The sequence below is a fragment of the Aythya ferina genome, assembly GCF_964211825.1.
Source record: "Aythya ferina genome assembly, chromosome: 3".
In the NCBI taxonomy this organism is placed as follows: domain Eukaryota; kingdom Metazoa; phylum Chordata; class Aves; order Anseriformes; family Anatidae; genus Aythya; species Aythya ferina.
The window spans coordinates 61,910,876-61,936,973 of NC_140298.1; the positions used below are offsets into that span (position 1 = coordinate 61,910,876).

A 26,098-nucleotide genomic window follows, 5' to 3' on the forward strand; every position below is an offset into this window, starting at 1 on the left:
ACCATTATTGCTTCACTTGATAGGTACCATCACACCTCTGGTGTAAATATCCAGAAGTTCTTCCACGCAAACAATTATCACACACCAAGGAGAAGACACAATAGGAACAACAGTAGGAAGGCAAGGGCTTTGTATAACAGGACTAGAAGCCCTCACTTGGCATACATTCACTACTTACAACTAAAAATACCTACACCTTTTCCTTTGTCTTTCCTAAATAGATCTGATTTCAGGATTCACATCTCTGTTTTAACTGTGACAGAGAAAACTAACTCTTGTGGTCTTGCTTACTCTTCTCCTTTATACAAAACTGTTCCCATGCTTTGCTATCAGCCAAGATCCACCTTTCCTCTGATACTGGGCTAGAGCAGTAAATGTAGTTTAATTTTCTTTTTGCTGGATGGCCTTGGCAGGGATGCTCCCAGTAGCTCTGCCAGGATGGGATTGACCATTCTCATCTCATCCTCAACTCACTGAGCTGAGCTGAACCAACAGCTCACTGCCCCCACACCATTAGTCTCACGATACCCCTTGCCCCCAGCCAGGCAATTCTGTCCACCCCACTCCCAGCTCTGGCACATTTTGGACCTTTGTCCGAGACAGTTTATCTCACTAGATCAGCAAGAAATTTCCTAACTTGTTGCAAAGGGGGTTTTTTTCTGCCATTTTATTGAATTACATCCGCTCATGTACAGATCCAATAAATACCAAACACAGCATGTGGCAGGAGTTTTTGTCTGGGAGAGGGAAAATCATGGTGGAACTAGGGAAGACCCATGGGGGGCAGAGATATATTATGTGACTCGTGAAACTGTAGCCAGCTGAAAAAGCACTATTTTCTTTTCTGAGTTGCATCTCACTGACTTAATTTGCTCATTGAAATGTCCAGGAAAGAGAAGCTCCCAGGCACAAGGAGATACGGAGCCCAGCAAGGCCCTCTGAGGGAACAGCACCCTGAGGCATGCACTGCTGGGCCTCTTGGTGCGCTTGTTCCTTGTAGAGAAAGGAGACACTTGTGGTGTGATATCCCTGCTGTGAAGGATAGTCAAGCCTCTTGGAGCCTCTCTACTTTGATTAATTGCTAGGATGTCAAGACTCTGGTCTGTTTCATATAATTTTCCTACTGTATTCTTTGGGTTTATCCTGTCAATGCTTTCTGTCATCACCTATCATTATTAACTGACATGCTGTCAAGGCCATCTGACAGACTTAGAGGCCTAAGATGTATCCGAGCTGTGATTCCAAGACAGCCTAAGCCAGTCCTAGACGGGGTCCAATCTGTGAACTGGCCTCCTCCCTGCTTCTGCCCTTTCTCTCACAGTCACCCTGGCCCTGCCTTGGCACGTCTCTGACTGCTCTCATCTGATCCCCATGGAGCCACTGCAGCAACCTGGCAGAACACTCACTTGCCCAAAAAGCTCCTGGCTTCCAGTTCTCTGCACTGTGCAGATGCAGATAGGACATCAAGAGAAGGAGGTCATGCCTGGGAAAGGAGAAGCTGAAGAGCTTGTGCTCTGTGGAGGATACTTCTCCTCTGTGCTGAAATGGGGCCTGAGTCCCCATCTGCCCCTCACCTTTTGCCCACTGGCAGCAAATATCTATGAAACCCAATTCAGGGTTCTCTCTGCTTCTATTCCCCTTGGAAAACTAGGGCTATGGCTTTGTTGGAGCAAATGGACAAAGTCCACACCCTAGATTTAATCCTCCTGAGGAACCATGTACATGTCACTTACATGTAGAGCTTAGGGATATGGTTTAGTGGAGGGCTGTTAGCGTTAGGTTGGAGGTTGGACTCGATGACCTTGAGGTCTCTTCCAACCTAGAAAATTCTGTGTGATTCTATGTCACACCACAGAACGTGTACATTTCCAACATACAAGTTTTAAAACTACTGAAAGCACACACCTTTGGGTGAAGATCAAGTGTATAAAGCTGTACAGGGTACAGGATGAATCTGATCTAAGGAGCTGAGCAGAGCCCTGCTTTGGTTGAAGAAATATGAAACTATAGGGTGAACAGTACTGCCTTGGGGAACCGGGTAGTTAGGAACAAAAAGTTGTGTTTTTTTTGTTTGTTTGGTTGGTTTCCCCTTAGTACAACTTCAAGTGTGAGCCAGCTCTCCCTAGGTGTGATCTACTCTTCTCTGAACAGCCACTCAGCAATGCAGACAAGTGAGTGCAAAAGTGGTTGGGTTTGATGGATGCCTGGAGTGGCTGTTGCTGAAGCATGCTGGTAACTCCCTGACTGCTCCAAAGGGCTCCCAGCCCTCAAAATCAGGAGGCAAGAAGACTTTATGTGACCCCTTTGCTATGCGTGTGCACTGTCTACCACTGACTGGAAGTATGGATGGGACAGTTGGAAGTCCAGCATGTGTTTCTGAGTGGAGGCATTTGTCTGCTTGAAAGTATTTGAGGGAAAGAACAGACCACAACCACGGTATTTGCTGGAGTGTGTTACAAGAGTAAAAATAGCTCGTGACAAACACTTGCGTAAGGGGCATGAGTGCCTGAGCTCTACTTGGAGTGACCGAGGGTCATGCAAAGTTTGGGTGGCACCAGGAAAAGGAGAAGGGAAACCTGATGTTCAGCATGCCAAAGCACTTCTCCAGGTGACAGAAACACTGTGGAGCAGAGTTGATAAACAGTTGATAAACAGACTGGAGAAGAATTTTTTCCATTAAGCTGAACAAAAAGTAAAATTTCACTACTTCAGTAAACACAAGAAAAATGCCAGAATTAGTCTTTTTTTTTTTTCCCTGCTGACTTCAACTTTGTCAGGTACTGAACAGTTAGACAGGCAAGGACCCTGCTATCTGGCTTGTAGCTAATATTAATCCATGACGAGCACTTCACACCCATTCCAACTACTGATGAGTCCTCATTAGCTATAAGTGCACATGGGACTTCAAACAAAAGCTGTGTTGCACAACAGCTCCAGGGGGAAGAAAAAAATAAATGCAGCTGATCATCAGGATTTCATTATGAAAGTCAGCAAGGCCATAGGCAATCACTTGGGCTTTTGTGGACAGCAGCATGGTGCACGCAGCATACTGGCAGCAAGGTCGAGGCTTCCCGAAATCGTCACACTGTCTGTGCTTGGACTGTGTGGATGTTTAGCCCACACACTTGGCGTTCTGTGCTGTGGGCTGCAACAAGGAAAGCATCCATGCTGGGTATTGCTGTAGGTTCACAGCTGTGCATTGCCTTTGTCCCAAAGGAGCAGGAAATTCATGCTGCAGTGAAGAGGCTGGGACATGGGCTGTGGGGTCAGTGATATGCTGCTTGGGGAGATCTGGACCCACCATTGCTTGATCAGCCGAACCATATGGGTACTTCAAGTGCTCAGGGGCCAGAAATCCCACAGAAATGTCAAGGGGAAAACAAACTGCAAGCAGACAGGACTTCTGGTTGATGAAATGACTCCCTCCCTTCCACCCCATACAAGAGAGACTTGAAAACAGGCCATCGGAGGGCCACCAAGGTGACCAAGGGACTGGAGAACCACTCCTATGTGCAGTGTCTGAGAGAGCTGGGACTACTCAGCCCGGAGAAGAGCAGGGATCTCCTCAATGTGCAGAAATACCCAAAGGGAAGGTGCAAAGAGGGCAGAGCCAGGCTCATCTCAGGGGTGCCCAGTGCCAGGACAAGGCAATGAGCACAAGCTGAAACATGGGAGGGTCTGTCTGAGCACTGGGAAGCACTTCTGTGCTGTGTGGTCACTGAACACCGGCACAGGCTGCCCGGGGAGGTGCTGGAGCCTCCTCCATGGAGATGTTCAAAGCCACCTGGACGTGGTGCTGGGCAGTGTCCACGTGGGAAGGGGATGGGGCAGATGGCCAACCTCAGCCATTCTGGGACTGTGGAATAAAGGAAATGTCTGGGGGACAAATATGATGTTGAAAGACAAAAAAATAAAAATAAATAAAAAAATCTGAGAGCAGCAAAGCCTCGGACGCCCAAAATGGCCGGCGGCACCTGAGCCCCGACGAGAACTACATTTCCCAGCGCGCCCCGCGGCAGGGCAGAGCCTATAAAAGGCGCGGTCGCGGCGGGCGGCGCAGTGTGGGCTCGGCAGGTGCGCGCGGCGTGAGCGTTGGGAGCCGTTAAGAGCTGTTAGGAGCCGTTGGGAGCCGCGGGTGCCGATGAGGCCGCAGGAGGCGTTGCTGGAGGAGCTGAAGCAGCGGGCGTGCGAGGGCGTGGAGCTGAACGCGGCGCGGCTGGGCGCCCTGAGCCGCAGCATCTGGAGCCGGCCCGAGCTGGCCTACGAGGAGCACCACGCTCACGACGCCCTCACCCGCTTCTTCGCCAGCGGGGAGCTGCCGGGCGCCGCCTGGGCCGTGCGGCCCCGCTACAAGCTGGGCACGGCCTTCCGCGCCGACTGGGGCACGGCCGGGCCGCAGGGACCCCCCGCCCCGCTCCGCATCGCCTTCCTCTGCGAGTACGACGCGCTGCCCGGCATCGGGCACGCCTGCGGCCACAACCTCATCGCCGAGGTGGGGGCAGCCGCCGCCCTGGGGCTTAAAGCCGCCCTGGAGAGCCTGCCGCAGCCCGCTCCCAGCGCCGTGCAGGTGGGAGCCCTCCTGAGGGTCCCTTCGTGCCTCCTTCGTGCCCCCGGTCGGTGCTCGCCCCTGAATCGGTGTGTTTCTGCTGCAGGTCGCCGTGCTGGGGACGCCTGCGGAGGAGCAAGGAGGTGGCAAAATTGACCTGATAAACGCCGGGGCGTTTGACGACCTTGATGTGGTGTTTATGGCGCACCCGTCGCAAGAAAACGCGGCCTATCTGCCTGATGTGGCCGAGCACGAGTGAGTGAGCGGGTTCACATGGAAAGGGGTGTCTTGCTGTTGGCTTTGGTTCCCCTCCCCGAACAGGGTTGCTGCTTGGAAGAGGCTGAACTTAGGCAGGGGACCTCGCAGGTGCCCTCCAGGCAAGGTGTTTGCAGTCAGCTGAGGAGCCGTATCCCTGCTCTGGACTCTGAGCAGTGCAAAGTGCAGCGTTCAGCATGGCATTCACATAGTTGGCTGCTCAGGGATAATCGTGTTTACCCCAGACCATTTTCTCTTATGTTTCTGGACTTTTCTTATACGTGCATGTGATAATCCTTTGCCTCTAAAAAAAATCATTTTAAAAGCACTTAAAAAAAAAAAAAGTATACGAGGGGACATCTCATTGATTATAGCTTCTTGCTTTCCTGGTTATCAAGTCATGTAGTTCTCAGTATCTTTTATTTTAGTCAGTTGTGGAATTGCTTGTTTTTTCTCCCACTTCTGGAAACAGCTAACCAGCTAAGCCTGACTGCTCTTTGGGTCCTTATTAATTTTTAGCCTAAATTTAATTATGGCCATTCAGTATCTATTAACTCTTAACAACAGCTTTGTCTTTGCCCAAATTATTTCCTGGCATTACTTCATGTGTACCCCCAATATGTGTGTAGGCAGCAGTCATACCCTTGTTCCACTTTTTTTTTGTCGGATAGCTCTTTGGGGACGTTGCCTTGCCATCTTTTCATTAGCTCTAGTGCTTATTGTCTGTGGTTGTTCTTCATTTGTATTCAGGGAGACTCGTCTTGAAGTGCTCCTTGCTGGATGTTCCTAACTAGAACTGTTCACAGTTCTGCCAGGGGAATTATATTAGATCTTTCTGAGCTAATGCTGGAGCCACAGTGCCTTGTTTCCCCGAAATTTCAGCAGAAATGCATCTTAGAGGGATTTGACTTTCAACAGATTAGTACCTTAGTAGGCACTAGTCTATTTCACAGACACCCAATGAACTTTCCTCTTAAGTCATTTTCAAGCAAGCAACTTGCAAAGACGTGCTTTGTCTGGAACTGCGTGATTTCTAAAGTATTTTTGAGTTTAATTCTATTCCTGATATGTTGGTCTGCAGGGTCATGCTGTTCTTTTGGTATTTGAAACCTCTTCTGTTTCCATAGGGTCCCAGCAGGTTTTATTAGTACACTTTACTCCACGGTTACTAGTGATGCTCAATCCCAAGGACTGAACCTGCAGGGACTCTACTAGTAACTTCCTCCAGTGTAAAGGAGTTTTTGTGTTGAGTGTTTTTTACAAGTATTGCATTGGGTTCTCTAGTCAAACATGTGACTTTCCAGACGCCTATGTGCTTGATTTTATTGGTCCTTTTAATTTTGTCAGTGATATTCTTGGTGAATAATTTACCTCAGTTACTGCTTAGTTCAATGGTAAAAATTGACAGGGTTGGCAAGAACTAGTCATCCTTCCATAGTTAGTCCTCTCTTATTTACCTTCATTGTTCTTATTGCAGTGTACTTTTGAGGCTTTGCTTGGCTTTTGGTTGCTGTCCCTTAAGACTATAATCTTCAAAATACAATTTTCACGGATGTATTTGTCTTTCTGTTAACTTCATCTCTTGTAATGGCCTTTTTTGGTTGATACAGTAAGATGTAGGGATCTCCCTTCAGAGGTGATAGTCTACTGCTGGATACAAGTCCTACATGGCCTTTAAACCTTGAATATGGAGGAGGCATGGAACTGAAGCACTGAGTGAAACAGCTTGAAATACTCAGCTTATGCCATGATTTATGTAATAATGAGATTCCAGAGGCACAAAGACTGTTTTCATGCATTGCATTTGGCCTTTTGGTTGTTCCCAAGGAATTTAAGGATTACCGATCACTGCATTATTAGTTTTACTGTATCTGCAAACTCTGAATTCAGCTATCTTGTGCCTGAACTAAAATTAACATACTGGGACAACTGTTTTGCATACGTGCCATAATTTGCCAGTTCTTAGTTACTCTCCACCTAATCAGCCTACTTTTTTGTTGGTCAAACAGGATCCATGTTGTTCTGCTGATACTCAATTGGTTCAGGGTTGTTTTATTCGCCAAAATGTGTTTTTATTCTGAATGTGACATGTAGCAATAGAGTCCACAAGAAAATGAATGCTGAAAGAACAGTTTTTGTTAAGCAGCCCATGTTTCTTGTGGACAAAAATGATTGCAACATGACTTTCTGCTTTGTCTTCTCTCCATTTTCTTTGGAGAATAGCTAGGGATCTGTCCTGCCTTCTTTGCAAGTTGATTTGAGGGACCACAGTCTAATGCTTGGGATGTTAATGGATAAGTTTTCTTGATTACAGGTATGATAATTGTAATTAAAACTCAACGGAGTAGGGTGTAAGATTCCCTTGGAGGACAAGGGGGGAAAGAAAGGGGCATTACAAAACCTGAATTTGGATTGCAGACATTAATCTGTGAGGAAGGCTTTTACCACTGTAAGTGTGGACTCCACTGTGTCCCTCTTTGCTCTCCAGTATTTCAGTACAGCTACAGACTTACAGCTGTGCCATGGCTCGGGACATGAGGGGTCAGTTCGGGATAAGTGGCTAAGTTGGTGTCTGTGCAAGGCGGGGACAGCCCAGCGGGACTGCGTCTGGCTGGGTGAGAGCCAAGTGGTGTGTGCCTCTTGGAGGAGAGTGAGGGCCGAGGATGGAGTGATATATGTACAGGACTGGGTTTTGAGATCAAACCCTAGGATGGATAAAAACCAGTATTTGTGTTTGAGAAATGGTAATACTTCATATAGATGTAAGTATTCAGTGTAATGCGTTTGCATGTAATTCAAAACACCAAATAAATTACTTTGTAAGCCTAAGAAGTGACACTCATAAGAATTCATGCTTGGCTTCATCTTGCTGGACATGTTTAGGTCCAGTATTTTGAGTTTTACAACTTCTGCACTACATTTCTATCTTTGCAAACATTTCTACCAGCATTTTTGAGGTGTGAAGGGAAAGGACATCTTTGAGGTAGCATGGTATGTATATTTTATATACTAGGTTGTATTTTTATTACACTTAAAACTTGTTTTTATTTAGACATGGATTGTATGTGATCTTACTAATGTGCTTTTGCTGTCTTTTATGTAGCACGTCTAAAAGTTTGGCAAAAACTAGGACAATCTACTTATTTTGAATTGGAGAAAGTTTATTATCTTCAGAGAAGAATATTAGTAGCTTTGTCTCAGAATAGGCAGACATAAATAGGCAATAAGCAGAAAAGTGGAGACATTCAATTAGTATCTGAAGCCTTCAATACACAGGAAAGGCTGTACATTATGGGAACTTTTGCCCACTTGGTTCTTTGTTGTTTCATTCCATTAGTTTTCTAGAACTCTTTCAGGACCGTCCTGCACTCAAATACAGCTTAGCTTTTCAACAGTGTAGTGCTAGGTAAATTGTTTGGTGTTCTGCTGCACATAAGTTAAATATAATTGTGTGAACAAAAGGAACTTTGTATTTTAGAGGGTTTTTTTTTAAGTAAATGAACAGCAAGTAAGCAATGCCTTTTATTTCCTAGCGTGACTGTGAAATACTATGGAAAAGCTTCTCATGCTGCCGCTTATCCTTGGGAAGGAGTTAATGCATTAGATGCTGCTGTTCTTGCATACAACAATCTGTCTGTTTTAAGACAGCAAATGAAACCAACCTGGAGAGTTCATGGTGAGACCTTCATTAAATCTGACGTCCAGCACGTAAGACTTTAGGCTGTTCAAATACTAACTTACAAAATCCCACAACTTAAGATACTGCATTATGGCATTAAATGACTAGTGTCACCTCAAATATGAAATTGCACTATTTAACTGAAGTAGTTTGTCTGTAATTTTTACAATCACGGTGTCAGAATTAACTGCTGGAAATGGACTTATGGGTCAGATTCAGAAGCAGACACTTGTATGTAAGTAGATACTGGACAAATCTTAAGTCCTTGCACCTGATGTTGCCATTTAGAATGAAACAGCTAAGTCTTTGTTACAGGGCTTGGAATTCCTTAAAGCCAACGTATGCCTTTTTGCACAGGCATAAGATTAAATGCTTCTGAAAAATGATTACTTTCTCACCATATTTGTAGTAGGCATTCCATGAATTAAAAGTAATTTATGTTGACATTTATGTAGAGGTATAGTGGTCCTGTGACTGAAATTTATTTGCTGAACTGTTAAAAACAAGCAATGGCAGGAATCTATAGTTCTGAATAGTGGGCCAGTCAGATGTGTGCTGGATTCTATTGTTTAATACCTTGTAGAGCTTCAGGTAGAAATGTGTGTTCCTTCTGCAGTAAGATATGTTAACTGTTAAGCTTAACTTAAACTCGAATACCTTGCATTTCTTTTTGTGTGGTGAGAAAGTCACAGAAGTTTAGGTGGAAGCTGCCCATTAGCTGTAGACACCAATTTCCCTTACTGCACCCAACACAGCTTTTTCAAAGTTGTTAAATTAAGAAATTATTAAGTTAAGAAATATGGCCATTTCTAAAAAGACTTGAGAATGCAGAACTATTTGGAAAATTCTGTGAGCTACAAAACTTCCAGGAGTCCTTTGATCATTGTGTTTTGGCTGCTTGTGCTATGTAATACCTGTGCGTATTTCTCTCCAGGATATCAAAATGGAATCTGGAAGCCCAAATCCTTTTCACTATAGATGAAGATACGTTTGCAGTTCTGCTGTATGGCTTGCCCAAATGAACTTCCTGCAGAGGGCACAGCCTTAGCTCTCTGTCCTATAGCTCTGTGGGAGACAAGACATACAATTACAGGCTTTGGTGTATGAAACTGTTGTTGCAGGTTTAAGATTAAAGTTGAAGGCGTCCAAGTCGTCTATCAGATTTGAGCCTAAAATGGTAGTTTCTTCTTAGTTTCTAAAGGCCACGTGGGTAAAATATGCAAAAACTATCTAAACAAACCTAGTAGGGTTAGCACGTCCTGAACTACAGTGAAACTTAAATTGCTGTGTTGATACAACTGCTGCCATAAACTTGATTTTCAAACTGGAAGTATTTAAAATGCTTCTGGGAAGGTGTAAGCAACCAGAATGGTGCTTAATTTTAGGAACGCTTTACTTACAGCAGTGTTGGAGGTCTTGTGTTGCAGCCTTCAGTAACATCACTAGATGCCTTAAGTGATCCTAAAAATCTTAGTCTTAACCCACTAACAAACACTGAAATAGTTTCCATTATTTCATGTCTAGAATCCCTGAGCAGTGTTTAATGTAAATGAACAATGTTATTGTTTGTCTGATATTTGATAGGATTATCTTTTCTCCACTTCCAACTAAACATTGCCCCTTGAAAAACAGGAATATATATTTATATATATTTTTTTCCTTTCAAGCAGTATTAAACAGGTTGCAAAAAAAAAGTTCCACCTAGGAGCAGGATACGATCTGTAAGACAGCCTACTTAAGATCTTCTCTCCATTCAGTATTGCATATCCATATTGAAGAGACTGCATGCTGCTAGACCCTGTCCCGTTCTGTACACAAGTGCACTGAAGACGGGAAAGCTGTTTGCTCGTTAAGCAGCTTGTTTTGAGCAAATGTGTCCTGTCACGTAGATTTGTGTGATTACTTATTTGCTGACTTCTTGGTTCCCTTTTTTGTGATGTCTGTCTCACCTGAGCTGTTCCTTTTACGGACCAGTACTGACTGGTGTTTGATTTAGCACTTTGTATTCAAGACAAGAAAGCTCTACGTGAAGGGGTGGGAGTTCCTAGTCTTTATAGACTTTCTGTACCAGAGGTGAAGATTTGTTGCCCATTTGCATTCTGGTAGCGCTGTCTTTTCAGGCTTCAGTGACACACATCTAAATTACCCATCAGTAATTCTGTGCAGTACTTCCATTTAAAGCAGATAAGTTTCTCAAGTTCTAGAGAAAACCAGTTATTTTTGACATATATAGATTGAGGCTAGGAGACCTAGGAACAAAGGCAGCCTGTTGGAAGTAGCTAGTTGTTACTGCATTAAAATCTAATGTGATACTGAAGTCTACAACTTCTTATTGTTAAAATAGCTGAATGCTACAGTGTTTTATGATAATGTCTCTGATGCCATAACTGAAAGCTATGTAGCTGTTTCCTTGAGGGAGCACTTCACCCTTGAATAAAATTGTCCATGTTGTACACACTGCAATATTCCAAAGAATTGGTATGAGGAGTCTAACAAATTTGTCCCCTAGAATAGGCCCATTACTCCAGTATTGCAGACAAATGTAGCTTAATAAAATTTCTGTCCAAGCTGGCAAAAGAAGTTGGAAATATTCTAGATGTGGAAACCTTTAAAAGAAGGAATCCACAGTAGCCTTTATAACAGCTCTTTTGTCAATGGCAGACAGATTGCTTTACAATTGTGATGCATCAGATTCCAGGGGATTAATTATAAATGCTAGTTTGGTTTGGTTTTAGGTTTATAACAGATGTCTAACCAAGGAATAGGATGAAATCACACTGGAAAGCATGTACACATCCCACTTAATCTGATGTGGTGATGAAATTTTGTCCATGCGCTACATTTTTGGCATTTTGTATTTCATGCTGAGCTGATGTTTTTGGTTTTGTCTGTATGTAGTTCAAGCGAAGAGTTTCATGGCAGGGATGAAGATCAGGGGGTTGGGTTTAACACTATTAATGTGACTTTTCTCTTTCTACAGGCGTAATAAAAAATGGTGGTGTGAAACCTAACATTATTCCTTCTTACACTGAGCTGGAGTTCTACTTGCGTGCCCCATCAATGAGAGATCTTTCTGTTCTGACAGAGAAGGTTGAGAACTGCTTCAAAGCTGCAGCCCTGGCCACAGGATGTAGAGTAAGTATGTATTCATGGTCCTGTGTTTCCGTTACACTGGAGATCAGATACTCCCTGTTTAGGACCAGCATTTTTTTTCTGCATGGTGTTTGGCTGGAAAAAATGTAAATTTCTGTGATACTGTTTGCTATTCAGTTGAGGTTTCTTGAGGTTTCTGTCAGCCTGTTTTTATTTCTTTGGCCTGTTGACATCCTTCTGAATAGTACATAGTCAACCCTTGAGCTTATCTGTTGCCTCTACCCTCCAGCTTTTCACCTGCTCCCCACTGGCTTGGTAGAGTTGGCAAACTTGCTGAGTGCACTCTCACCTGTTGTCTGTAATGATAATAAAAACACTAAACCAGTAATGACACCAATATTTACTGCAAGAAACGTGATAACTTGGGTTTTTGTGCCACTGATCATAACCCTTTGAACCTCAATGTGTTCCATGTCTGCCACGCCAGACATCGTCGTGAGAAGCTAAGTGTGGTTATGCACCATCTGCTCTTTAGTAAATCTATGCTGGATGTTCTCAGCCGCCTTGTGGTTCTTGTGCCTGGGTGTTGGATGTAGGATTTGCTTTGTAATCTCTCCAGGAGCTTGAGGACAAGATGATAATGTCAGTATGATGGTAAAGTCAGTAATTTCCAAGATCCTCCTGGCCCTTCAATATAAATGTCACTTTTAACTCTTTCAGTCATCTGGAACATCCCTCTACTTCGGTGACATTTACAAAATTATAGCTCCTTGGTTGCAGTGCTGCCCCCTTCTCACTGAGCACCCTTGGATGCACCCACCTGGTCCCATGAACTGCTTCATAAACAAAGAAGCTGTGATTATTAGAACTGATCTAAATATAAAAACAATTAAAAAAAATAAAAAAAAATTGGTGGAAGACTAAATTGCTTTTGACCTAACTTAATAGTACCTGCAGTGGAAATCATTAGAAACAATTGCAGGCCGTTTTTGTTTGCTGTTTGTGGAGATGCAGTCTATGAAGTCTGTGCTTCTGGAACTTGGCTGTCTAGTGCAAGCTTGACAGAAAACAAGCTGTTTTCATCAAGGCCAATGTTTGGCTGAATGTTACATTGGTAAAATAAACTTAGCACTTAAGTCCATTTTGATAGGGGCCTGAAACAGGGACATGTGTTTAACTTTTCCAGTCCTTGTTTGTGATTGTTTACATTAAACTGGCTTAGGTTGGAGAAAAATGTCTAATCACTTGTTTCTTTTGACTAGGTGGAAATAAAAGGTGGAAAGAATGATTACTACAATGTGCTTCCAAATAAGAGCCTGGAGAAGGCTTACAAGGAGAATGGAAAGAAACTTGGAATAGAATTTATATCAGAAGACTCTATTTTGAATGGTTTGTCAGGTAACTCAATCTGCTTTTTTTTTTCTTGGTTGTTGTTGTGACTTAAGGTTAGATTGATCAGCTTCCAAGTGTCTGAAATGATGGGTTAGAGTTAAGTTAAAACGGGTCAGAAGAAAAGGTCAAATTAAAAAATGGAAGCAGTGTAAGAGGTTCATGCCTCTGGCCTGTGTGTGTGTGTGCTTTGGAAGCTCAGAAGTAGCCCCAGCACATGAAAGGCTGTAACTGTTTTCTGTTATCTTTGAAAATATTTCAAGTAAGAAACACTTAAGACTTGGAATGAATTGAGGCTTGTCATACAGAATCCTGCTTTATGCTATGAGTGGAGATGAGGTCTAGCTTCTAGAAACCTTGTTTAATAATATTGTCAAAGCTTACATATAAACAAGTTTACTACCATTTAACTAAAATTTTAGATTTTTTTTGAAGAGATTTTTAAGTGGAAGTTTTAAGTATCTCAGGAACTAATCAAAACCTCTTTCCATTAACAGATAATTCTATGCTTCTAATTTTAGTTCACAAATTGAGCACATTGATATTCAAAAGGTGGTGGTTCAAGTAGGTGCTCGCTTTTGGGTCTTGACCGTGTTTCAAACTACTTCATTTTTTTGGTCTCTCAGGCCTATAGTAATTGGAGGGTGAGTTCTTGAATGCCTAGGTGTGTTTCTCATTACCCTTTATGTTTTTTTCCTTCCTTGAATCTTCTACAGGAGCTCTTTTTAAGTATCAGCAGCACTTAGAAGACTTACTACTGTTTGTAGCTTTATATATAAACATTTGTAGGCCACTCGTGTTAAAGGTCTTTCTCTTTGGTCAGAAAGAAACAGTGGTGCTCAGTAAAAAACTGTTATTCTCATTAGTTTGATCATGTTACTAATATCCCCGATATTAAATGCACATCATCCAAAGATGGGCAGTTGAGATCTTGGTGTTTGGAGACAGTTCTCCAAACTTTTTGGAGGGGGGCCACAACATATCTAGTGGTATTTTGGTTGGTTTTCCTCTATTTGCTACTTCCCTTCCAGATTTGGATGATGTTTTCTCCAATTGTTTTTATTGTGTGTGTTTAAAATCAGATTATAATGAAAAGCAGTTTTTTCTTCCTTCAGTATGGTACGTTTAAGTTTTAGGACTTTGCTCATTTAACCTAAGAATGGGTCTTACGTGAGGGTCCTTATTTTAGAACGGTTACTGTAGTGAAATTTTCTGGAGCTCTTTTAGTTCCTTCCCTCAAAACATTGTATTAAGGGTTCAGGAGGTTGTGAATATGAATACTGGGGATCCTTTCAGTGAACTTGGCATAAACACCTACGTTTAATAGTGCTTTCCTAGGTAAGTTACATGATAGATTAAATATTAAACATTAACTTGCTTAAACTGAAACTCCTTGTATGTCTGTCTTGTCCTTAAATTACCTGTCAAATGTCAAAATATACTTGAGAAATTAAATTTTTATTGCATGCTGCTGTGGGCCTTTACTGACTTCTTTCCACAGCTTCTCCCGTGAATACTGGTTGTGTTGGGGTCAGGAGTAATAAAGTGCAGTCTCCAGAGACAGAAGCGGAATTTTGTGTGCTGCAACCCTGTTTGGGGGAGGGCTGCGTGTTTTGTCTCATACTTTTCAAGACCTTTTATTTCTGTTTAGTTTTCATATGGTTTTCAATGTTTTCTTTTAGGATATCAGGTTCTTCTGTTGAAAGGGAAGGAAGATAGCTCAGTTGCTTCTCCATGTCTGTGCAGCAGAAAAGTCGTTAACAGATGAGCATACTCGCTGCCACCTCTACATGGGTATTAGTATCGGTCTGCTTACAGGTATCGCTCTAGGCAGCTAAGCATTGTGAAGAATTCCTTTAGTCTCTCAAATCACACTGCCTCGTGGCATGCTCCACTCATTTTGCACGCAACCAGAAGGATGTGACAGAATGAGGTAGCTTTGAGAAGGTGCCACGAGCTGTTCCTCCTGCTGGTAGATAGCTCTGCTTCAGGGTATTGATGACCTCCCACAGCAGATGGCCCAGCTTTAGTTGAGGTACCCCCGCTTGTGATAATTTCGACATTTTTAGTGTTCAGAGGTTTTGCTGGTGTCCTGTGGATAGCCGAGGCATAGTTGATAAGGAGCCAGTATGTTTTGAAAATACACTTTTGCAGTCTGGGGTTGAATATAAAGGCTTCCTGGAATCAGATGCATTTTCTCCTGTTCTCATGCTTGTGGTAATAACTGGCTTCCATGATGTGCTCAGTGACTTGAATAGGTTTCAGCATCTGCTTCAGGATATTTTTTTTTAGAGGTTGGAGTCCCCAATACCTTTCTATTGAAGATAGTGCATGAATCTATATATCCTATTGATAACTGTGCTATTATTTATGCTTCCAGATGGAAATCTGATCTGTAGATCTCTAGCAAGTATGCAGTTCTGGATGGTTGTATGGAAACTACTGGGACATGCTGATAAGCTGTTACTAAGGGCCTAACATTTTTGATAGGAAGAATTGACTCTCACAATTTTATTAAAAACCGTTTGACTTTTGACTTGGCAAACTCATCTTTTAAATGATCAACGCCTGGTTTAAATACCTTACATTCAGTAAAAATAACCTGGAAATGGTAATAGGTTGGAGAATTTAGTCTCTGTGGACTCAGTTTTAATAACCATATGTTTCCACATAAAATCTATACTCTGCAACCGATTAAATATGAAGTCTTAAGGCATAACTGATATCTTCTCTGTCATCTTACAAAGATGTCATGATATGGATTCTGTCTGATGTGTTGCAGTTTTTAAATCTTTGGAAGACTCCTTTCATATCCTATCCCCAAAGAAAAAAGCATTCTGATTGACCTGAAAAAAGTTAATTGGGATCTGTTAGTTAGTTATCCCTTTTTACCCCCATATGAAACAAGGTCGTGTTATGCTTTCTGTGGTACCTGAGTTTCACAATAACTGGTGTGTCACTTTCTCCAGCTTCTAAACAGCTTTTTAACAGTAGGGGAGAACTTGACTTTACTGAGTGGATTGCCTGTTTGGCTTTAAAAAAGTAACACAAAGCACTCAGGACATAGTTGCGGATTCTTGGATGACTTACTATATAGGATCATCACCATCTTTAAAGGGACAGTGTAGTACTTGGGGACAGTTACTGTCCTACTGATAGTGTTAGGTATGAAAGAGTCACTAAAATCAGCATTGCTCTCAAGATTTCTTGACATCTACAAAGTACTTCTCTTGTTTGGAGTTTAGTTCTGATCTTGTTTTTTCAAGAACACTTGTGCTATTAATGTTTCCATAACTGAACAATCAAAAAAAAATACCAGAAAACAGTTGTCCTCAGTCTCTTTGTTTAAAAATAGATTTTGTTCTTCAGAGTCCCTACCTCATGTGGAACATTCGCATACTGGTGAGAAGGGTAACTGTTGGGCCTGATTTCTAGAGGCTGTACCAGGGTGTGAAATAGCTGGCCTGCGCCAAACTCCAAGGCTTGGAGCTTTTATCTTTTCTGAATTACACCTTGCTATCAGGAGATGCTTGATGAAAATTTAACAGTAAATGGAATAGGGACATGTTGATAGCATTTTCTTGCAGTCCAGGAATAGATTATTGTTCAGAAGCACACTGGAGAGAAGCATCTGAAGATGGCTAGTTAGGAAAAGCTTGGCTCTGTGATGGGGGATTTTTGTATGGATAATGAACAATTAGAAATGCTTACATTTTAGTATTTGGGACAAAGGATATTCTAATTATGGGATGGAGATAATGTCTATCATACATTTTCCTACAGTATCTAAAACTCTTCAGCACATATTCACTAAGAATTTTCATGCTGCTTCTAGGTTCCACAGACTTTGGAAACGTTACCTTTGTAGTCCCTGGGATTCATCCTTATTTTTATATTGGCTCTGATGCATTGAATCATACTGAGCAGTACACAGAAGCTGCAGGTGAGTGGAAGTGGAAAACAGAGGTTCATGTTTAGAACCTGTAGGTGTTGTGGAGTCTGGCTGCTGACTCTTCATGGTGGTGTATTTAGAAACTAGATATTTTGAATTGCCCAAGATAAAAGCTTTCCCATGCTGCTGTGGTGTTCAGAGCTACTTTATAGTAAATGTGTGAAAGTGTAAGTAGTAGATACAAAAGTGGCTGCATATAAACAGCTATCCAGAAGTGCAGTAGCTTTCCTCGAGCGTTACGAGATCCGAGCTGAATGTGGACCCTGAAACAATTGACTTAGCTTTTCTCTGCAGCTCTGCAACTGACAATTTCTCTAACTTCTATTTTTGTATTTAAGATTAAATGCATATGGGAAATATGATCCCCTCCTTATACTAAAAGCCAGACTGCTCTTCAGTATACTGCCTACTCTGAAGAAGTTAGAAGTGTTAGCCCTGGCAGCGTATTTTTGAGGAGTTTCTAAACATGAGTCAAAAGATAGCAGTAATTTTGACTCGTAAAACACAGTGCTCTGCAAATAAAGATAACATTTTAAATCTGTTTTCTAAAAAGAGAAGTGTGAACATTTGCTTTCCTATTTTCCATCTTATTTACCTCGACAATAGAAAGTTAAGCACCTGCATGTAAAAAATTTTTGAGGATCTCTTCTTGTAATTGAAACTCCAGGATCTTACTTTATAAAATATGCTTTATGTGGTGCTCTAGTAGTTTGCATCTAATACTAGTAATGTGGCTTGAAATTTCTCTTGCTTTTTTTCCATAGGGTCACAGAATGCTCAGTTCTATGCTTTGCGCACAGCAAAAGCTTTGGCAATGACAGCACTCGATGTCATTTTCAAGCCAGATCTTTTAGAACAAGTCAGGGAAGACTTTAGACAAGTGAAGCTAAAAGAAGAGGGGCAACTAAATCCAGCAGAACCTGGCAAAGAATCTGGTGTTGACACAGGAGCATGTGCATCACGCTAAGCTTCATTAAACATCTCAACGAGGGTGACTTAATGGAGACACTGTTTGAATCCCAGGAGGGGCTGGGTAGGCGAGTAGCTGAAGAAATATTTTCTCCTGTGCTTTAGGGACTTTAGGAGAATCAAATAGTATCACTGCTTTCAAAAATGTGCACCTCCATGTAGCTGTAATGTTTGCTGTACTCAGTATTGTGATAAATTTCAGAGATCTCAAATACGTTGTCTTTCAGTTGCAGTGTTGAATAAGTGATGGATCCCTGTAAGTGATTTTAGATCCCTATTTGGAGTTCCTGAATGGGTTTTTAGATCCCTGTAAGTGATTTTCTCTGCAATAGTAATATTCCTTATACATAAATAAGGCATTTACGTGGAAGCTTCTAAAATAAGTATTATTCACTCTGATCACAGGCTGATTCTGACCTATGAAGCACTTTTGTCTGGCTTTTTCTTGGGGCAAGACAGACTTTTAAAGCCTGAGCTGGTTTCAGTGGAGAGAAGGGTGTATATATATGTTTGGAGGCATTGGAGGCATGCCTGTTTTTGATGATGGTGGCTTCTACTGATGAAAGTGTTTATACAGAAAGGTTGACTGTCCTGAAAAGCATTGACCACCTTCCTGATAAATTTCTGGAGGTATTGTGGAGGGGTCATCCAAAAAAACAAAAAACAGTAAGCAACTAAATATGTTTGTTTAACAGTAGCTTAAATGTGTTCAAGTTCTAGTCTAGGGCACAAGGTGTTGCACTAACTTAACTGATCAAAAAGTGTATAAATGTAGCTAAACTAGTGGAAGTGCTTTTTTAAAAAGGTGCAAATGTGGTACCATGAGTCAGTAAATGAAGGTAACCTTAACTTGCTGTGTGCAGGCTCTTATAGTAAGCTCTGAGAAGCTTGCACTGAGGATTGCTTGTGCAGTAACTGGTTTCTCTAAATTGTTTGTTCCTCTATCCTAAGCATCAGATCTGTTAAGTCTTTCCAGTTGTCCTTTCTGTGTGGTGTGTGGTTAGCTTGTTGAATCCTTGTTACCCAACTTCCCACAGAAATTAAAATGGTAAGTCTTATTCAGGTGGTGTTCCATGTGTGAAAACCTGGTAAGAATTTGTTTAGTTGGCTCATTAAAGGATCATATGAACACATAGGAACTAATTTTTTATCAGATACAAATTACTGAGAATAATGGACACGCTGAATGAAAAGCAGCTTACTGGTGGCTGACATTTTCCTAAACAATAGATGTCACAGTAAGCTTCTGAAAAAAAGTCAGGCAAACTATACCCCCAGGAAGTCAATATACCCAAAGTAATTTCAGAACCATTGTTTGTAACAGCACAGATCTCTAAATGGTAAACTCTAGAAGTCTAATCAGAACTTATATTTTATTAATTACTAAATTCTGTTTCTAACTTCACAAGAGACAGATCCTGTACTTAAACTGTTTGCTCCCTCTGCATTTGTTTCTTTGCTACTTCTCTATTTCTGAGATGTAATGGTGGGATCCCAGTGGCAGGAATGTGCAGCACTGGTGTGCAAACTGATGTGCATTACTGCCTGCTCACGTCTCTGTCCAGACTAGCTGTTGGTCATGTCCAAGATCACTGGACATCTCTGTAATAAAAGCACATTCTAACTTTGTTGTGATCATTGCTGAAATTAAAATTGTCTGATGTACTGGTTAAAAATAAATTGACACCAATAAAACATCGCAGTTGTAACTGATTTTTGTCCTGTGATTAATACTGGTGTGCTGCATTACTTCATTTGAATACCAGGTTTATTTTTTTTCTTGTTTGGTATAATTCTGAAAGAGCAAGAGATTTTTTTTTTTTAGCTTTCCATTTCCATTTTTGTTAGCCAGTGAACTTTTTTTTTTTTGAGGGGTATAATGCTGCTCTTCAAATATGATGGTATTATAATCTTTGGGCTGTTTCCGCTATTTAAACTTAATAAAATTCCTAGATTGATATGAAACTTGTTCGGGATGGCTCTCCAGAGGATCTCAGGCTGTACCTGGCCCAGCCTCCAGGTTGAAGTGCGAGGCTAAACTCAGTGCTCGATCAAGTCAGCTTGGCTTCGTCTGCTCAATCCTGAAAGCCTCCAGGGGGAGAGGCTTTTCAGCCTCCACAGTCATGTTAATTCTGCTTTGTTCGAAAACATTTGCTCTTCAGTTGGTAAAATTCTTAATTCCCAATTACAATGATAAGAGTTGAAATAGAGAGAATTTGTCCCATGGGAATAAACCTTAATTTTCAGTAATCTGTGCTCATAAATCACAATATATATGAAAATAGCTGGCAACTTCAAGTTGCAGTAACTAGAATTTTTCCCAAACTGTGTTTGTAATTTGAGAATATTTTAATATTTGTCAAGAATAGTATTTTGGGGAATGAACCAAGATGTGTAGATAAAGCTCATTGGTCAAAGGATTCAGAGACTACCTGATAGCAAATCACAACTGTTTGAGGATGAAGTGATTACATCCAAATTTTGTGAAGAACTTCAAGCCTGTGTCTGCCTACCAAGCTACAGAGTTCCCTCATTAGTCTGTCCTAGAACGTGAGTGGAAGATATGCTTGACTTAAAACAAAAGCCATAGACTTCTGTTCATGAAAATACTTGAGGGAGAGAGCTTGTAGTTGGCTGAGTTAAGCTGCTTGGTGTACAAGGGTCCAGTCGGCTTCCATCAAATGCTGAATGGGGAGTAACCTTTATGTTCTTGTGAGCTGTGTTTCCATAACCATGTAGTCCTTGTGCAATAAATGCATTGAGGAGGCATGAAGTTAAAAAACATAAAAAGGGGCCATGAAAATGGCTAAGGGTCTGAAGCACCTCTCCCATAAGGAAATGCTGAGAGCTGAGACTGGAAAATGTTCATGAGGATGTTAGCAATGTGTATACATACCTGAAGAGGATGTTAGCAATGTGTATAAATACCTGAAGAGGCAAACTTCTCTCAGCAGTGTCCTATGACAGGACAAGAGGCAATGAGCACAAATTAAAAACCACGAAGTTCAATCTGAACACCAGAAAAGACTTTTTTGTCCTGTGACTGTGGCCTAGCGCAGATGCCAACGAGAAGGATCAATGGTAGTTCTAGGTAATTTAAAACTAAATAGCCAGTAATTGTTTTTTTAAATCTCTTTAACACCTGAGGCCTTCAAAATTTACATCTGGAGGCCTTTGCAGTGCACTATTGGCCTTGCTCATGCCTAAGGAGGGTTCGCAGCAAGTGGGTTGAAAAGGGAAAGGTTGGGAACTGCTGTAGGTTTTACATTTGAGAGAGAAGATGGGAGGCAAAGTTCCCTTCAAAATTACTTTTGCTGAGGAATATGTGCCTCAGAAATAACAGGTCAATGCAGGTGAAGTACTGTAAGCAACTTCTGAAGCCCATAAAGGCACTTGCACCTTTCTTTTACTCATAACAAAGCAGCAGATGTAGAGTTACAGAGTTTAAGGCTCTTTTTTTTGGTGGAAATATTTTTGCAATCCACCAGTTCTTTCTCTACATTGAAATGTCGACTGCATTTGCTTAGAAATGTTATACGTACTAATCCTGAGGTTTGTATGTGTGCCTTAAATTCCCAAGTATTTGCAAAGATTTCCTTAAGCTGGCTTTAAATATCAAAAACTCATTTTTTTGTAGATGTGTGATGGTGTATATAAAATAGCTTCTGTAAAACATAATAAACAAATGCTTGCTAAGGAAATGTTCACAGTGGAAGATACTAGCTTTGTAATCATTATGGCTTAAAAAAAGAAAAACCATGAAATGGTTTTTGTGAGTTGCTTGTTACCCAGAAGAATTCGTAAGACTTGGAACACTGAATTTGTGACATCCAGGCATCCTTCAAACCAAATCTAGGACTACATAATCTTTAAAAAGAAGAAAAAGAAGAAAATTTATATGATATCCCATCTTTTCCTAATGGTTAATATTTCCTGGTCCTGAAAGCAGCAGCCTTCTGCAAAGCCTTTGTCTGCCAGCCTGTCTGGTTCTCTGCTGCTGGCGCCTGCATTTTGTTGTTTTTATTAGTGGGGTTTCCTCACCTCCACTTGCCAGCCTGGCAAGATTGCAGCGTGCCACTGTGGCATAACTGCTGTGCAAGGTATCGGTGGTTTATGGAAGGAACAAAACACACTTCCATCTTCTTACCTAAGCTTCATACTAGTATATATGGTTTGCATTTACTTTCAGTTCTCGGAGAATGAAATATGCTTCCCAACCTACACTTTGTTGACTTTCACGAATTTGTTTCAGCCTCTGAACAGCCCTCATGCCTTGTTCTCCCCTGAGCATACGATGTCCCAGTGTGGAACAAGCCGTATGGGAGGGCACAGCGATGCTTTTCCTTTCTCGTTGCTGCTCCTTCAGAGCTCCATCAAATCCCACCTTGCCATAAGAGCAAGCACAGGAGAGGGGAGTCCCAGGGGCTTCTACTTGATCCTCAAGGCTTGCAGGGAGCTTGGTTCTGGTTTATACTGACAGAATCACTCAAGCATGAGATGTAGAAAACCAAAATCTAATTATTATTATGAAAATATCCTATTTACTGGGAAAGAAAAGAGAAAATTGATTTTTCTTCATGCCTTCTCATTCTTTTACCTGTTTCTGGCTGAATTTTCCTCTTGTTGCTTCACCCTCTCAGCACTTATCAACGTCTTTAGAGACTATTAAAGGCTTCCATCTCCAAAGCTTTTAATCTGGACGTGCTCCCAGGCAGAACTGGTGTCTAAGCTGGATTCACACAGCCCAACCAATACACCTCAACTTCTAGAGGCAGCAGCAGCCCAGACTGGGCGTTGGGCTAACCTCTGAGAAATTGTCTTAATTATATTACAAAATATCACCCTAAGTAAGAAGAGTGAGGCCTGTAGCATCCAAACAGTCTAGTGGGGGAAAGCTTTGTGTCATCTCCTCTGTGATTTTGACTTTGCATGCAGGCTTCTTATCTGTGAAATCCCAGTGTCGTGGGATTTAAGGACATTTGGTATGTGACTGGATCAGATCCGGAGCAAACGGGTCTTACATACATGTATAAACTCACAGAGATCATTCTTTTGAAGGTAAAAACCACACGATGCTGTACAAATGTGAAGTTTTATTGTGATTTTGAGCATTTCTAGAAATAAACTGAAAACCAAACCACTCTGATTTATTGCGGAAATGAAAAGGAGCAGAGTGTTTATGACTGGATACAAACCTATACACTGCGAGGTTAAAAGTCCAAAAACTGTATATGTGGTTATGTTTAATGATTACAGTCATTAATAGCAAACACTGGCTGTATATGGCATGTCCTGTCCGTATAGAATACATCTATGTACACATTTATATAAGACTGAAAAGGCACTAGAGTTTCCAAAATAAAACACAAGTAAATTAACAACGTAAATCCAGACATGGGGGCTGGGGAATCTGTTCAGGAAGACATGTCAGGCTTACTCTAAAATCGGGCACTCCTGTTCATGCTATGCTTATAACTGTGGAGACAAATGGGTTCTTACAACACTGAGGATCTAAATACATTCCTGTGCAAGCAGTCCCCAAGAAAGCTTGGAGCTATTTGTGGGCTAAGGTGCCATCGGAATAAAGGAGGGTGGCCACTGCTGAGGCTTTTGCCATGGTGAGCTTTCTACTTTCATCTGATTAAATTGTTTATGGTTAAAAAAATATATGTATTTTTAATTATCTCGTGAAAAAAAATCTCACCGGAGAATAACAAGAAGGAAACGGTAGAAAGAAGCTAAGATGGTATCTATATGTGAAGAAAAAGCTGTGTAGAAATCAGTAGTAAAGCTATCTTGTGGTTGGTTTTGTCTTATAATTACTGTAATTTTTGTGATTTCATTGGAGTGTAAGCTATAAGTATAGCGAAGGTACTTTCCACGTTTCTTGATTTTTAGCAGTTGTAAGAAATGCTGTTTTTTGTTGTTGTTGTTTTTTTTTTTTTTTACATGAAATTTATTTACATATTAAATTAAAGCAACAATCAGCAGTGTTCAAACAGCTGCAGTGTCAGTGTCACAAGCATAATGCCTGTAGTAGCAGATCAGATAGTCCAGCGCAGATTCTGTGTAAGAGGATTCACTTTCCTTTTGGAGACACTACTGCTTTGGTTTTATTCTCAGAGCAGCTACACACATGAAAGACAACAGTTATCTGCTGTGTAAGGGATAACGTTGTTGCTGTAGAGCATGTTCCTGCAGAATTTCATAGCCTTGTGCAAAGCCTGCGGGTGTTTGAAGTCCTGTTACCCCTGCAGCTGCAGTCAGCTGTGCAGACGTAGGGGGGTAACGCCTAGCAGCACACCAACAGAAAGACCAGTTTTTCTGTGAGATACCTTCAAAACTCCTATTATTTTAAAGGCCCCTGATTGTATTCAACCAACCCTTATTTTTCCTGAAGTAATTTCCTGAAATATTTTACTGCTTCTACATTACAGCTGGCTGTTCTGCAGGAACCGGGATGTCAAGTAGGGACTTAAGTCAGTGCGGAGTGCCCCCAGCGCCAGCTTTGTCTTCTTGTTCCTGCCCTGGAAGGTACTGAGCCTCCTCCAAGGGCATGGAGGGCTGCAAGGTGCCAGGAGAAGGATCCAGCGTGAAAGCAGAGCTGGGTAGATGGACTTGGGTCAGGCATCTCATGGTGGAGGCTCCTTTTCACTTCGTTCCAAATCTTTCAGCGTGGTAACTTTACTACTGCTAACATGGCTATGTTAGTAACTGACATAAAGTCCTTACAGCTGCTTTTGTGACCTGCTGAGCACCCTTCTACTATTTTTTTACTAAAACTGGACACGGTAGGCTTTTCCTGGAAGTGAGTGCACTCACCGGTGGCTTTAGCAGGGATGAGACTTCACAGGCTTCAACAGTGTCTCAGCACTTGGGCTGTACGGAGCTCTCCTGTAGCACCTGGACTATCTCAGAGAGAAGTGGCTTCTCCTACAGTAGTTTCAGTCTTTTTGTAGACACCCGGTTGTCTTCGCTGGATCACTGTAGAGAAATCTGTTTCCTCTCCCAGGAAACTCAAGAGCAAAACTCCCACTGACCTGAATAAGCAGATCCAAGGAGAGGTCCTGTGGAGGATTTGGCTGGCATCACAGAAAGTCCAACCTTTGTTCGGACTGCGAGATTCCTTAGGAAATGTACATTGCAAGTTATGTTTCAAAAGGTTAATCAAAACAGCTTCAAAATGCTTCTTTGTTTTAAATACATGTACAATCCAGACATAGCACAAGTCTACTACTGCTTGGCTCTGTCAGTGCAGTACTGCTAGCATGGCAGGCATTAAGCACTGAAAGCAAGCTTTGGCCCTCAATAACCTTGCCAAAGCATTTCCCAGTACTGGGTATTTCGTGTTTGCAATAGCTGTTTCTGACCTCATCCTGCAAACACGCAACCATTTGCATATTCCTTGTATTCATCGGCATTGAGTGTTGTAAGTCTGCTGAGTCCAGAGATGTTTGCATGTGCTCAAGTACTAAAAGAATTAAGATTTCAGGGGCACACAATGGAACCTGCACCATACATAAGCAGCTGGCAATTACTGTCACTTCTTAAAATAGCTTACAGTGGCCTGTGAGGCACAAGAAGGAACATAGCACAGCTTCAAATAAGTATAAGGTTTTAGATTGTATATCCTATATTTATTTGAAATGTGAAACTTACACAGTTATTTATGCCACAGATGAGTTGCATCTAATAAAAAAAAAATGTAATCCTGAAAAAAAATCAATATTTGTGATATTCCTTCCTTCAAATTTAAAACAATCTCTATTTTCTTTCTGTTCACCTATGAGACAGTACCTTCATGTACCATCGCAGTACACCGTGACTATGGAAGTTACAGATGTTTATGAAAAAATCGACCAGTATATCAAATTAAATAGAATGTATGCACCAGGGAATATTATCCTGGAGTACTTGTCGATGGCGTGAGTGTCGATCCGCATGCTGACGTATCTCTGGTTTTTCCTCCTGCCCGAGCCCCTCTCGGACCCCAGCGCCAGCTGCACCATCATCCTGTCCTGCTTGTCGCCGTTCTCGGACACGTAGTGCCCCAGCTCGCCCACGTCGCCGTCGTTGTAGCTGCCGTCCATCATCATGGGCCGGGGCTGAGGTAGGCTGCACGCACAGGGAAGCTGCGGACACAGGTAAGAGCAGAATGCTTTTGAGTTATGTCCCGGTATTCACAGGCATCCCATTGCTCCTTACAAAGGGAGAC

The 26,098-nt window shown here is 41.7% G+C and overlaps 2 protein-coding genes across 8 annotated transcripts in view; one reads left to right on the plus strand and one right to left on the minus strand.

Moving 5' to 3' along the window:
• The first annotated feature begins 4,059 nt into the window (after positions 1-4,059).
• Positions 4,060-19,596, plus strand: PM20D2 (peptidase M20 domain containing 2). 3 transcript variants are annotated; one of them, XR_014691350.1, is made up of 8 exons: positions 4,060-4,567; positions 4,653-4,801; positions 8,335-8,477; positions 11,461-11,615; positions 12,836-12,971; positions 14,645-14,780; positions 16,798-16,905; positions 17,679-19,596. XR_014691350.1 is itself a non-coding variant. In XM_084514346.1 (7 exons), exons 1-7 carry the CDS (start codon positions 4,142-4,144, stop codon positions 17,879-17,881), a joined length of 1,320 nt encoding a protein of 439 aa, XP_084370472.1. In that variant the 5' UTR covers positions 4,063-4,141; the 3' UTR covers positions 17,882-19,596. The 3 variants fall into 3 exon arrangements, 1 of the variants encoding a protein (XP_084370472.1); XR_014691351.1 differs by having other exon boundaries at positions 14,645-16,905; positions 17,679-17,719; XM_084514346.1 differs by lacking the exon at positions 14,645-14,780 and having other exon boundaries at positions 4,063-4,567.
• Positions 18,741-26,098, minus strand: part of GABRR1 (gamma-aminobutyric acid type A receptor subunit rho1) — a 39,308-nt gene continuing 31,950 nt past the window's right edge. For all 5 annotated transcript variants that reach the window (XM_084514342.1, XM_084514341.1, XM_084514344.1 and 2 more), the window contains 2 exons: positions 20,812-26,015; positions 18,741-20,779 (listed from right to left, as the gene is read on the minus strand). In XM_084514342.1, coding sequence (XP_084370468.1) covers positions 25,728-26,015 — 288 coding nt within the window. In that variant the 3' untranslated portion in view covers positions 18,741-20,779; positions 20,812-25,727. The remainder of the gene's footprint in view (positions 20,780-20,811; positions 26,016-26,098) is intronic.